General features: G+C 39.4%; 1 protein-coding gene across 5 annotated transcripts in view; it reads right to left on the reverse strand.

Moving 5' to 3' along the window:
* Positions 1-327: 327 nt before the first annotated feature.
* The window catches only part of DAZL (deleted in azoospermia like), a 37,348-nt gene continuing 24,564 nt past the window's right edge, over positions 328-13,111 (reverse strand). Inside the window, exons 8-11 of one of the 5 annotated variants that reach the window (XM_005297036.4) lie at positions 6,397-6,447; positions 3,391-3,498; positions 2,335-2,433; positions 328-1,305 (exon numbers count right to left, since the gene is read on the reverse strand). In XM_005297036.4, coding sequence (XP_005297093.1) covers positions 1,252-1,305; positions 2,335-2,433; positions 3,391-3,498; positions 6,397-6,447 — 312 coding nt within the window. In that variant the 3' untranslated portion in view covers positions 328-1,251. Of the gene's footprint in view, positions 1,306-2,333; positions 2,463-3,390; positions 3,499-6,396; positions 6,448-13,111 lie in introns of those variants that run through there. The other 4 variants (XM_065583421.1, XM_065583420.1, XM_065583423.1 and 1 more) reach the window with 4 other exon arrangements.

Below are 13,111 nucleotides of genomic sequence, written 5' to 3' on the forward strand. Positions count from 1 at the left end.
CCTTAGTGGACCTTAGTCAGTCTTTTAAGGGATCGGTGCACCATCTCTGAAGAGGCTCAACTGTGGTCTAAAAGCAAAGACTGTACTACGGTTTCGAACTAATTCATTAGACAAACTCTTTACCTTGATCTTTAGCTGCTGGTTTTAGCTACATTTGCTAAGCAACATCCAGTTACTACAAATCTGTGTAACAGTGTAATGTTGAACGTAGCACAAGTACTGCAACAAATGGTTGCTGGGAGAATACAGTGACATCTAGAAAGACAAAATTTAACACCTGTGTCAACAGCTGCAATACTGTAATTAGCATCTCCAGTAGAAGCCAACTCAAACAAAAAAAAAATAAAAATTTATTGTTTAAGTTTTTCAAATATGAAACTCTAAAATCTACATAATTATTATAAAACATATTTCCTTACAAAATTCTTTGATTAACAATTTGTGTGATATAACATAAGGTTATTTTAATGTCAATATTTTCCCACAATTTTAAGATACAGGCATTGTTAAAATTTGCTCAGTAAAAAAGTGTAACCCACTGAGTAGTTAATGTAGCTTGTTATGTTCTTGGGTTTTTCTTTAAATTAGATCTAGGAATTTTAGAATTCTCTTAATTACTTTTTCCAATCAAACTGATAGTGATGCTCAGACTCCGGGTGCATAAACTGTAACTAATAAATGTAATCTCCATTGATTGGATTATTTGTAGAGAACCAGAAATATAACACCGGGTACAGACTTGAAGGGTTTCAATTGAGTTACAACTTGATGTCTTCTGTTCCACTGATTAAGAACACAATTTAAAAACTACCTTTTGGGCAAATTTCTAGTTCAACTTTTGAATTACGAGCTAAACTTGTCAGGCATTTAAGCTGTGTTTTAAGAGAAAACAAGTGCAACATGCAAACTGTACCTTAAACCCCAGAAGAAAATTCACACATTTACAAATTAAACCAAGGGTAATCTTTCCATACAAATTCCTTAAAAAACTTTAACATATTCTAGCATCAAATGAAAGGACATGCACAAAACCCAAGTAATGTAATACTGGAACTTTCTAGTCTATCATATCCTTAAAATGCTAGAAACAAAAAACAATCTAGGAACAGATAACATGCAAATATGAACAACTTCAACTTGAAGTAACTTTTTCCATAAGATTACATAATTGTACAGCACATCTTGCTATACTGAACAGTAACACCCCAAATCAATGGAATATAGGCACTTTAAGTCTTCAAGTGTCATTGGTTAAACACTTTTAAGCACTGCCCTACTTCTTCTAAAGTGATGCACCCTTTTCTCCTGTGAGGGGAGGGAAAGAAAAAAAAATAGTTTTAATTCACTGAAAGGTAACAATATTGCTAGATATTACAATATAATGAAGTAATGTAAGTTACATAAAGCAGAAATATATTTTAAATTTTGCTCCTTCAAAATCCCATGTTCTAAAAATGCAGATTTTACATAAAGCTTTTTAGTTCAGATAATAGAGTAGGAGTGTCTATTCTGCAAAAACAAGTAGAAACTGAAAAACTATTCAAAGATTCAGAAAGAGCCTTAAAAAATCCTAATGGAGAGTTTAATCAGAAGATGCCAGGGTGTGTTTACATAAAAACAGTGTGATCACAAGTTGTAATTAGCCCAAACACACATTTGTTTTGTTTTGCTTTAGGTCACAAAACAAAACAACCCTGAGAGTGATTGGAAACGCTACGCCTTAGACCTGAGAGGTCTAAGCATAAGCCACCATTCTCCATTTCACAGCTGGAAGGGCTGCAGTAGCAACTCTTACTGATTTTGAATGTCAGAATACAATTATGACAGATCTGAAGAACATAATTTATAGAACCCAAGTCATTCTCTGGATGAGGGAATAAACTGCTGCTTGTTCAGTACCAACAGACCAAGGTTAATCTATTTCTCATTGAAGGAAAATGTTATGGAAAGATGTAATGTGCAAGAAAAGGCTAATGCCAATATTGACAGTTTGAATTGCATAGCAGTTTTTGTGCAGGTTTGTGATACTGCACTGTTAAATCTAATTCCCACAAATCAAGGCCATCAGTGGTTCCATAAAGGTTGTCTTGGGTACTGGTATTAAGATTCAAGACCTTCCAAATACCACTGCAATAGTTATATCAAAGATCTCTACAGAAAAGCAAGCAAACAATCGCAGTAAGTGTCAGAGCCAGACACAGATATGGTCCAGAGCAGCCTACAGTTGCAAAAACTGAACAAGTCTATCAGCATTTGAGTTACTTGTCACCATAGTATTTAGTGGAGGAAGAAAAAGGATATATCAAATTTTTAAAGTTTGCTTTTACTCCATACCTTGAAATAGTCCTCTTGGGATACAAGAGTGTTTCTCAGACGGTTCTCGGGATTAAACAGACAGGATACCACTGTCTGTATGCTTCGGTCCACAGACTTCTGAAATACATGTTTTCAGTAACATGCATCTACAACAATACTGATTTTATTAACTATCATGTCTATAAATCAGATGCTAAACTCTGAAGTGTAAACATTCAGGATTACTGGCAAGTGTCAATATTTATCAAGCACTTATTTGCTATAGTAGATTTGCTAGTTTATATGCACACTGTATCAATATATTACACAACAACAATTTTGTTCTTTCCCTCGGAGTTATATGAAGCGTCTCTTTTCTTTGTGAAAGGAAGTTACTAGGCTGGGGTTTTACAAAATTATCTGAAGGAGAGATTTCCGTTTACTTGTTTCCTCTAGTAACCTGGTCCACACCTGAAATGCCACTGACCAAATAAGTGTTCCATCTCCATATCGCAAGCCAGAATTTATTACTAACTGGCAATATGAGCAAGTGATGTCTACTGAATACCAAGTTAAATTTAAGTCCCAAATGTTAAGGATCTACAACCAGAAGGGGACATGATGCCCTTTCCTAAACTATGAGACTTCAACATGAAAGACAAGTGTGATACTCCCCAATGTTTTTTGTCTCCACAAATTGTCAGAAGCAAAATAAAATTAAAATTGTTAAATTGAAAAAACCAAGTTGTACCTTATTTCATGTGATTCCCACTGTAAGTCAAGCCATATGGCTAAACAAAGTTGCTTGCTGAATTAATGCTGATTTATATATTTGTCTATCATAATACCCAACCCAACAACCTCACACTGTCTGAGGAAGTATTTACCACCCCTTACTGAGGGGAAACTGAGGCACTGGGTAGCCTGTGACCTTGGACAAGTCTCTCAAAGTTTAAGACTATGCAGAAACTGAACCCAGGATCCCAGGACTGTGCCCTATCTACTACATCTTCCTTCCACCCCTTCTACACAAGTTCCTAGAAATAGGTTATACGGTGACATTTAAGAATATACATCTTCAGAGTGAACACTTGCCTTTTGTGGACTGTTTCCAGATGGTTGTGCAGGCTCTGGAACAGAACATTCTGCTTGGATAACTTCTGGCTCTACTTCACTGCAGTGGTAGTTTACTGGAGTATAAGCCTGTATAATTAAGTATTGCAGTTAAGGAATGAAAGTATAGATGCTACTCATCCCAAGGTAGATGGATGTGGGTCTACTGCAATTTGAATTGGAGCAGTTTGGAAGAACAGCAGCTGGGTCCCTGGTCCTCAACTACCACTAAGGCAGAGCAACTTTTTTTTTTTTTCTTAATTAAAGTGTTGACACTTTCAAAAATTGAAAAACATCAACCCAGGAGCATCTATTGCTCCTTCCAGATAAACTGAATGACCGGTTCACCGAGATACATTTCATGGTGTAATGCTGGAAGTTAGACCCAGCTCTCCCCCTCAAAAAGGGTTATTTTAATAGGGAATTTATCTAATTTGGATGGAGAGGTAAGGAAGAAAAGGTGTTCACCGCTGAAGCCAATAGACTGCAGAGACCAGGCCAAGAGCTGGGAGAGCGCACAGGTATATAGTATCTGATTGCCATCAGAAAGAATCTGGCGTGGGAAGTTCTGGGGGATCCAAGGCACTAACAAACAGAGGCCCAAAAATCCTTGAGAGCCACTGAGCTTCCAGTAGTCTCCTGGTGAAAGATTCATGAGTACAATGCCATTCCATTAGAGGTACTGCACAAAAGTAGTAATCACTTCATGGCTCAAATGGCTTATCAAGGCAAAAATGATGCGACAGTATCTCCTACCCTGTATGGACACCCAAATGGGAGATACTTACTGAATGGCTTTAGACTGAGTTCTTAAGTTATAACTAAGCATTACAAGAAACGTGCTGGTATCTGAAGCTTCAGCCAAGAAACACTGTTGTATTCAAGGAAGGGAGCTTGGCTGACTACTCATATGGCCACCACACCCTTGTGACCACTGCCCCTCTAAGAAACCCCCTACACACAAATCTGTGATAAATTTACTTCCTAAAAACGTCTGTTCTCCCTACTTGTTTACATTGTGTCAGACTACTACAATTAATAGCTTTATTTTTCCTGTTCCAAACTATAAAATAGTTAATACATTGCAACAATGAAGCACTATACAATGAAGGTGTATGGTGCTTACTACATACATAACAGCAAAATGTCTCATTCAAAAAGCTGTGTTTCTTCTAGAGAGAAATTCTGCTGATCCATTCAACCCAATATAAGCACTATTATTCTGAAAGACAGCTCACCCTATAGCATCTGTCTCTAATGCATACTATCTGTCTGCCAGCCAGTAATTGGGATGGAACTAGAAGTTGCTTTTTAGGAGAATGTTTAGTAGCCTGTTAGAATGAATTCCTTTAAACATTAAATGTTATGTATTTTAAACTGGCTGGAAATTCAGGTGTATGGCCACTTCCAGACTGCTGTGAGTGGTGAGTGATAAGTCTGCTTCTGCTTCTGGTGAGCTCCAGTAGATGGAAGACATTGTAATGGATCTACAGACTTTCCCTGCAAAGAATGTGTTGAGCACAGGGATTTCTTCCTCTATGTTAGATATTAGAGTATGCTACCAAGAAAGCTTGGTACACATGATCTACCCCTCCCACTCAAAAACAGGACAATACGAGTCTGTTCTTAACTATGACTTGAGCGGAGTAATTGTTCAACATGGGGATGGGTGGTGACACCTGCAATAGTTTGTGAAAGAGAAGTCCATCCCTGGGACTCAAAACATCAGAGTGGGAAAGTGATGAACATTATTTCCAATCCCCCACCCATCCTATAGGGGAACTGCGAGAAATGGCATTGAAGAGATACCATTCACAGGAAGAAAAACCAAGAAGTATAGCAACTTTGAGATAGACTAGGTCTACTCTGGAATTAAGACACTGCAACTTGCCCATGCCAGCTGACTTTGGCTCACGGAACTCAAGCTAAGAGACTGTTTAATTGTGGTGTAGACGTTCAAGCTCAGACCCAAGCCCTCCGACCGCCAGGCTCCAGCCCAAGCCCCAGTACCTACAACTGCAATTAAACAGCCCCTCAGCCCAAGCCTCACAAGCTCAAGTCAGCTGGTACAGGCCAACCGCCAGTGTCTAATTCCACTGTACACATATCCTATCCTTATACTCAAGCAGCACAATTTCAAATCATGGCCAAATTATTCATTGCACTAAAATAATTATCCCTAAGGGGAAATCATGTCAGACCCTCCAACGGGAAAAAAAAAGTACATCTGGATTAAATGTGGACAGTGATTGGAGTTTTAGGTTTTATACAAGTTGAATAAAATTCTTACAAGTCTCTAAAAGGAAAATAAGTGTAAGAATTACACGTTTTGTCACTTCTGCAAAGCCATGGAAAATTACCTTTCTTTGGGAGTTGGAGCTGATGGCTTCCAATCATTGTTGCCAGTCCATTCAATCTGGCAGAGATACTATAGTCTATCTTGCTTCAGTAGGGTTTGGAAGGAACAAGATTCAGCAATTTGTAGACACTTTCAGAAATACTACAAGCGTGTGCTTTATTATTATACATTATCAGAGAGCCTTTCAAAAAAATTCGATCAATAAGCAGCAGCAAAGCCCTCCTTGTACAGGTCTTGAAGAAAAAAGTTAAGGCTATCATTTTATCCCCTCTAATTTTCTATGAAAAGGAGTAGTTCAAATTATGTTATTTTAGAGCCTTATAACTCTCCCAGGAGTTTAATTGGGAGAATATGGAGGAAAAAAAAAGAGATATGAAACTTATTTTTGTTCTCCCAAGAAACTCTTCCTTAAGAGAGCTTCCATGCAAGTACGAAACCCTAAACCAAGACTTAACAATCAGCAATATCAGTCATGAGTACCATTGTCAGCATTTAATCCAGAGAGGTCTACTCTTTGCAGAGCAATTTTGCACCAATAAAAGTTTGATTTTGGTTACAAGTGTTAAGATAGCAGAGCACCACTCAGACAAGAAGGTTGAAGTTTAATGCACTAAGTTTTATCATCTTACCGGAGGTATAACATAATTCCTTTGCTCCCCAGGAGGCCACTGCGGTGGGACCTTAAAGATTTAATAAATAAGAATTATTTTTTATCTTGTCTTGTGCAAAGAACACTTACAATAACTGCAGTTCTTGGAGGTAAGTGTGTGAGTGACCACAACTGTGGTGCTCGTGCACACTAATTCAAACCTTTTGACCCTCAGCATTGTCTCCTTGTGCATGCCCCATGAAGATATGTAGGGCAGTGCAGCCCTTACTGCTTCTCACTTCCCTCACTAATTCAGAATCCCAGCAGACATGAACTCCAAAAGCACAGGGATAGAGGGTAAGTGAGGGAGCTACACAGACTAGACATCTTGAACCACAGTAACTATAAGTAAGGCTGCGAGTCTGTCACGGAGGTCATGGAAGTCAGAGTCCTTAACTTCCAGAGACCTGCATGAGTTCAGTCCACACCAGTCAGCTGCAAGGTCCCCACCACCACCAGTGGTGGCTGGAAATTGCAGGGTACCTCCAGGAGCTCCCAGCCACCATGGGCAGCCGGGATGCCCCAGGAGCTCCCAGCCACAGGTGGCAGAGGGACCCCAGCAGTCATGCAGATTTTTAGTAAAAGTCAGGATAGGTCACAAGCTTCCATGAATTTTTCCTTTATTTCCCATGACCTGTCCATGACTTTTACTAAAAATATGCATGACAAAAACTTAACCTAACTATAAGGAACTCTGCTCTCAGTCTTTGTCCATGTGGATCAGAGTTCTAGCAGGTTCCAAAGCAAGTGGGGGGAGGAGGTTTGAGGAGTTCTATTTATATCTAACTAAATACAGATTGCAAAACTGTTCTCCAAAATTTGGCATCTGACCTAGATGCCAAATGTAGGGCATATTTTGTAAAAATAGAAACGGATCTCCATGAGGCTATTCTGCAGATTTCCTGTACAGGAGTCTCTCTTAGGCAAGCTGAAGGGGTTTGTGTTAGCTAGTCAATAAAGAAAGGCTCTGAAGATAGGGTGTGCAATTTGGCTTCCCTATATTTGCACAGGGTTTGGAGAAGAAAACTAGGAGATTGAGGGCATGGTTTAAATTAAAGTCAGCACCTTGTAAGGAATTTAGGCTATGATCTCGGCACCACACTTCGGAATATCGTCTAAGAAGGATATACCACTAGTGCTTGAGTTTCACCAACACTTCTGGCTGAGATGATAGCTATCAGGAAGGCTGTTTTAATGGTGAAGTGGTAGAGTGCCTTGGATAAGGGAACAAATGACAGATCTATAAGGTCCATGAGAACTATGTTAAAAGCTTAACAGTTTCTTGACAAAGGAGTTGTAGGTACCCCCTTGCCTGTTGACATAATATAGGGGTGGCTAAACTGTGGCTCGTGGGCCATATGCGTCTCTTTTTACTCCTAAGGGTATTCTGTACCACTGCTCACTGAAAAAATTAACATTGTGTGCACAGAATTTCTTTTCCCCCACAGAAATGGGCTGAAGTGCTGCTAGCCACCACTAGGGGCCAGTTCACACACAGAAGACACTGCTGGGGAGAGGGAGAAGATGCTAGAGGGTTCCTCCTGGCAGCTGCAGTTCCCAGGATGCCCTGAGGGAAGGAGAGAGTGGCATGCAGGGAACTCCATGCAAACCTGGGACCAAGCATCAGGCTGTTTCTTCCTCTGGATCCCTAGGCTCTGGAGGGTGGGGAATGGCTGGACTAGGGAGACCATAGCTGGACTCTGGCAGGGGAGGGGCTGTGGGAATCTGGGCTGGGGGACCCTGTGGCTGGCCTCTGGGGGAGGGGTGCAGATATCTGAGCCGGGGAGGGGGGGCAGCATCTGCCCTCTGGGTGGGGGAGAGAAGAGATTCTGAGTGTCTGGCCTCCCAGCTGGGCTTGGGAAGGGAGGAGTGGGCAGAGAAACAGGAAATGGGGTGCCATAGGGGTTTCTTTAACGCTCTACTCCTAGGAGAGGAAGAGGGAGTGTGGGTGTGTCTGTATTGTTACAGACATATTTGGCTTACAGGCATTTTTAAATAAATTACCAAAATAATTGAAATTGTGTGATGAGGCAGCTTTACTTTGACAAATAAAATTTGCAGAATTTTAAAATATTGTGCACAGAATTTTTATTTTTTTGGCATAGAATACCTCCAGGTGTATCTTTTACAGTTAAAGTGTGGAGTTCCCCCTGCTGCCCTCCCCCATTCTCTACCTCCCAGACTGGGCGGGGGGGGGGGGCAGCAGCTTGGGACCTCTGCCTTGCAGGTAGCAGCTTCTGCACAGCGGGGCGGGGTGTGTGTGTGTGTGGGGGAAAGAGTCTTGGGGCTTCCGCCCTGCAGGGCATACCTTCTGGGGCTTGGGACTCCAGCAGGAGCAGGGCTGAAGCCCCAAGCCCCAGCAGGCACCTGCTGGCTCTAAAACTTGTGAAGATTGTTGTATGCGGCTCAGAAATGGCCACCCCGACAGAATATATTGTTGAGCAGGTACTTGCATCAGGATCTGCATTGCGCTTTCTTTCAGAAATGGTAGGAAGGCTCTGCAAGGTAGCTAAATTACCAAGAGTGCTTTACAAAACAAGACTAAATCCTAAATTTTTGCTTGAGTGACTAGTGATGCTGGATGCCCCACCAATCATTGATCAGTTTTGACAACTTGATCAAAGTACTTTGTGGCACTCAGGAGAGCTATAGGGGCCTGCACCATTAAATTCAGTATTTTGACTAATAATCTTGATTAGATTAAGAGCCTTTACACAGAATTCTAGCCATCCTGTAGATAGCTTTGATTGCACCCACAGATCAGTGGCTTAGACACAGCTGAACTTCAAGACCTCTCAGGATGGGGATGCTCACTTCCTGGTATCAGATGCATTCTTTGGCAGAAAGTATTATTTATTTTAAGGCAGAAAGCTAAGTAATAGAGGGTGTTTTTTAAATTAGACTTTAAAACTTTCCTATAACTCAAATGGCTGAGAAACTCTTAGAAGAGGTCTCTTAAAAAGAGAATACCCCTGACTCTCAGTTAAAAGGTGAAAAAACTCACACTACATATTTGAAATATCCAATCTTTTAGCAAATCCAGGGAAAACCAGACTTGACGTTCCAAATATTTTTGAAGATTATACACACACACACACACACACACACACACACACACACACACACACTTTGATCACCTTGCTTCTCAATTGTCTTTTTGGCATTCTTTATATTTGAAGAATGCAAAGAGGGCTCAAACCCATTTTTCTTTTTCCTTTGCATGTCACCTTTAAAAGCATTTGGTGAAGATATTTACAGCCTAGCTTGAATAGAGCATGCAAGGCCCACAACTAGATTAATATCCCTTCACCAAGCAGAAGATTTTAAGAGCATCACTTTATCAGTTTAAATTGTACCAAGTTCAATTGAAGTACTCTAAAAACTTTAAAATAATGCAATCGGCAAGTTAGAATACCACACCCAGTTTGGCAAATGCATGAGGTGCTTGAGGTCAGTTCTATGTGCAAAAACAAGCCTACACAAAGCCTGTAGCCCAGTGTGTGTTACCCAAGCACATGTCAAGAACAACATCTATCATGGTATTTATGGAGAACAGCTATTCAGCCCTTCGTATTTTGGTTAGGTATGCAGCAAGTTTTACCACCACATTGCACTTCCTACTTCTTTATTGTAGGTCAGGGTGATTTTATTTAAATGAAAGCAATTTAAATCAGGAAATAGGGAATATGATTTAAACAATCAGTTTAATCTTGTTTTGAATTTGTACTTTAAGTTTTCCTAAATAAAGGCTGATTCTTATTCTCAATTTTTACCTTCTGTGTTAGAAAATGATTACATTCTTAAGTACTACATGATTAATTTTACTCATGTAGTGTGTAAAACCGCATTTGTATGGCAACTGGCATTCATAAATATTGACAAAACAGCTTTTTTTTTTAAAAAAAAAAGTTACATTAGATGTGCTGATACATAATAAAAGCTTATCAAATCTTGTTTAGTAAATCAGTTTTAAATGCTCAAAGAAAGAATTAGCGGCAGTTAGTGATCAGAATTATCTGAAGTGCTAAACCAAACAACTGGTTCCAGTTGCTTAGCCAGTGACTTCTAGCTGTTCAGTAGTCTGACATTTCAGCAGCAAGTATGTATGCTTGAATATTTTTATTTAAATAGGATTACAGTAAATTTAGGTCTTTTTTTTATATAAAGAAAATATGCATTTAAATCAGTTTAAAAAAAAAAAAGCCATTTTTATCCACACTGCTGCGCAGACTGTTTACCTATTCCCAAGCAGTTACTGAAGCTTCCTCACCAAATTGCTTGCATCATAGACTCATAGGATGGGAAGGGACCAAGAGGTCTTCTAGTCCAATTCCCTGCACCCATGGCCGAACAAATATCATCTAAACCATCCCTGACAACTGTGTGTATCTAAGCTGCTCTTAAAAAATCTCCAACGATATAGATTCCACAGCCTCCCTAGGCAGTTTATTGCAGCGCTTACAGACCCTGACAATTAGGGAGCTTTTCCTAATGTCCAACCTAAATCACCTTTGCTGCAATTTAAGCCCATTGTTTCTTGTCCTATCCTAAAGGGAACTTTTTTTTAAAATAACCTTCGCCTAACAAACTTATGTACCTGAGAACGGTTCTGTCCTCCCACCCCTCAGTCTTCTTCTCTGGACTAAACAAACCCATTTTTTTTCCAATCTTCCCTCATAGGTCATGTTTTCTAGACCTTTAATCATTTTTGTTGCTCTTGTCTGGACTTCCTCCCATTTGTTCACCTCTTTCCTGAAATGTAGCGCTCAGAACTGGACACAATACTCCAGTTGAGGTCTAATCAGCGCAGAATAGAGCAAAAGAATTACTTTTCATGTATTGCTTAAAACACTCCTGGCTAATACATCCCAGAATAATGTTGGCTTTTTTTTTTTTTAAATTGTTGACTCATTTAGATGGGAATCCACGATGATCCCCAGATCCCTTTCCACAGTACTCCTTCCTTCCTAGGTAGTCATTTCCCATTTTGTATGTGTGCAATTGATTGTTCCTTTCTAAGTGGTCTGATCATTGTGAATTTTAATCCTACCCTCCAGAGCATTTGCAAGCCCTTCAAGTTTGGTATTATCCGCACTTTATAAGTGTACTCTCTCTGTAATTATCTAAATCATTAAGATATTGAACAGAACTGGACCCAGAACAGATGCTTGTGGGACCCCACTTGATATGCCCTTCCAGCTTGATTGTGAACCACTGATTATTCCCAGAGAGTAGTTGTTTTCCAGACAGCCATCTTATATTAGCTTCATGTAGACTGTATTTCCCTAGTTTGTTTATGAGCAGGTCATGCGAGGCAGTATTAAAAACCTTACTAAACTCAAGATATACCACATCTACCACGTCCCCCATATCCACAAGGCATCTTACTCTGTCAAAGGAAGCTATTAGGTTGGTTTGACACGATTTGTTCTTGCCAAATTCATGCTGACTGTTACTTATCACCTTATTATCTCCTGGGTATTTGCAAACTGATTGCTTAATTATTTGCTCCATTATCTTTCTGGGTACTGAAGTTAAGTTGACTGGTCTGTAATTCCCTGGGTTGTCCTTATTGCCTTTTTATAGATTGAAAAAGGGCAAATATAGTGGCACTCCTCTGGGATCTCTCCCATTGTCCATGACTTTTTGAAGATATCTGAGCCATTAGCAATTATCTCCTCAGTCAGTTCCTTGAGTATTCTAGGATTTATTTCATCGGGCCCTGGTGACTTAAAAATTACTTAAACAAGTTAGATGTCTTCAGCTTTTTCTTTCCCTACTTTAGCCTCTGATCCTACCTCATTTTTACTGCCATTCACTATGTTAAACATCCAGTCACTAACCAACCTTTTTGGTGAAAATTGAAACTAAAAATTCATTTAATATTTTTGTCATTTCCACATTTTCTGTTATTGTTCCCCTCTCCCCCCCATCCCCTATTGAGTAATGGGCCACCCTGTCCTTGGTGGTCGTCTTGCTTCTAATATACTTAAAGAATGTTTTCTTGTTACCCTTTACATCTCTAGTTAGGCCTAGGCACAAAATGAGATAAATATGTAGGGACAAAATTAGAAAGTTTAGTGTTGTTTATAGTCATCCTTTGTAATTCGACCTAGTTTCCACTTTTTGTAGGACTCTTGAATTTCAGATAATTGACGAGCTCCTGGTTAAGCCAGATAATGGTCTGGAGAACTCCTGCCCTCTCCCATCAGAATATTTAGCAACAAGATCAGCTGTCTATTGTTTACTGGCAAACAGTTTCTAAACGGCCATGCAACCCAGCAGAAAATTCCCAGAATGTGTGAATGTTGCCAGTATTCATCTACTGTTAAACAAAGTAGGGCTGTCAATCAAAAAAAATCATGATTAATCGTTCTGTTAATAGAATACCATTTATTTAAATATTTTGGATGTTTTCTACATTTTCAAATCTATTGATTTCAATTACAACAGAATACAAAGTGTACAGTGCTCACTTTATATTTATTTTTATTACAAATATTTACACTGTAAAAAAACAAAAAATAGTATTTTTCAATTCACCCAATATAAGTACTGTAGTGCAATCTCATTATCATGGAAGTTGAACTTACAAATGTAGAATTCTGTACAAAAATAACTGCACTCAAAAATAAAACAACGTAAAACATACAGCCTACAAGTCCACTCAGTCCTACTTCTTCTTCAGCCAATCA

The sequence above is a fragment of the Chrysemys picta genome, chromosome 2 (assembly GCF_011386835.1).
Source record: "Chrysemys picta bellii isolate R12L10 chromosome 2, ASM1138683v2, whole genome shotgun sequence".
NCBI classification, from domain to species: domain Eukaryota; kingdom Metazoa; phylum Chordata; order Testudines; family Emydidae; genus Chrysemys; species Chrysemys picta.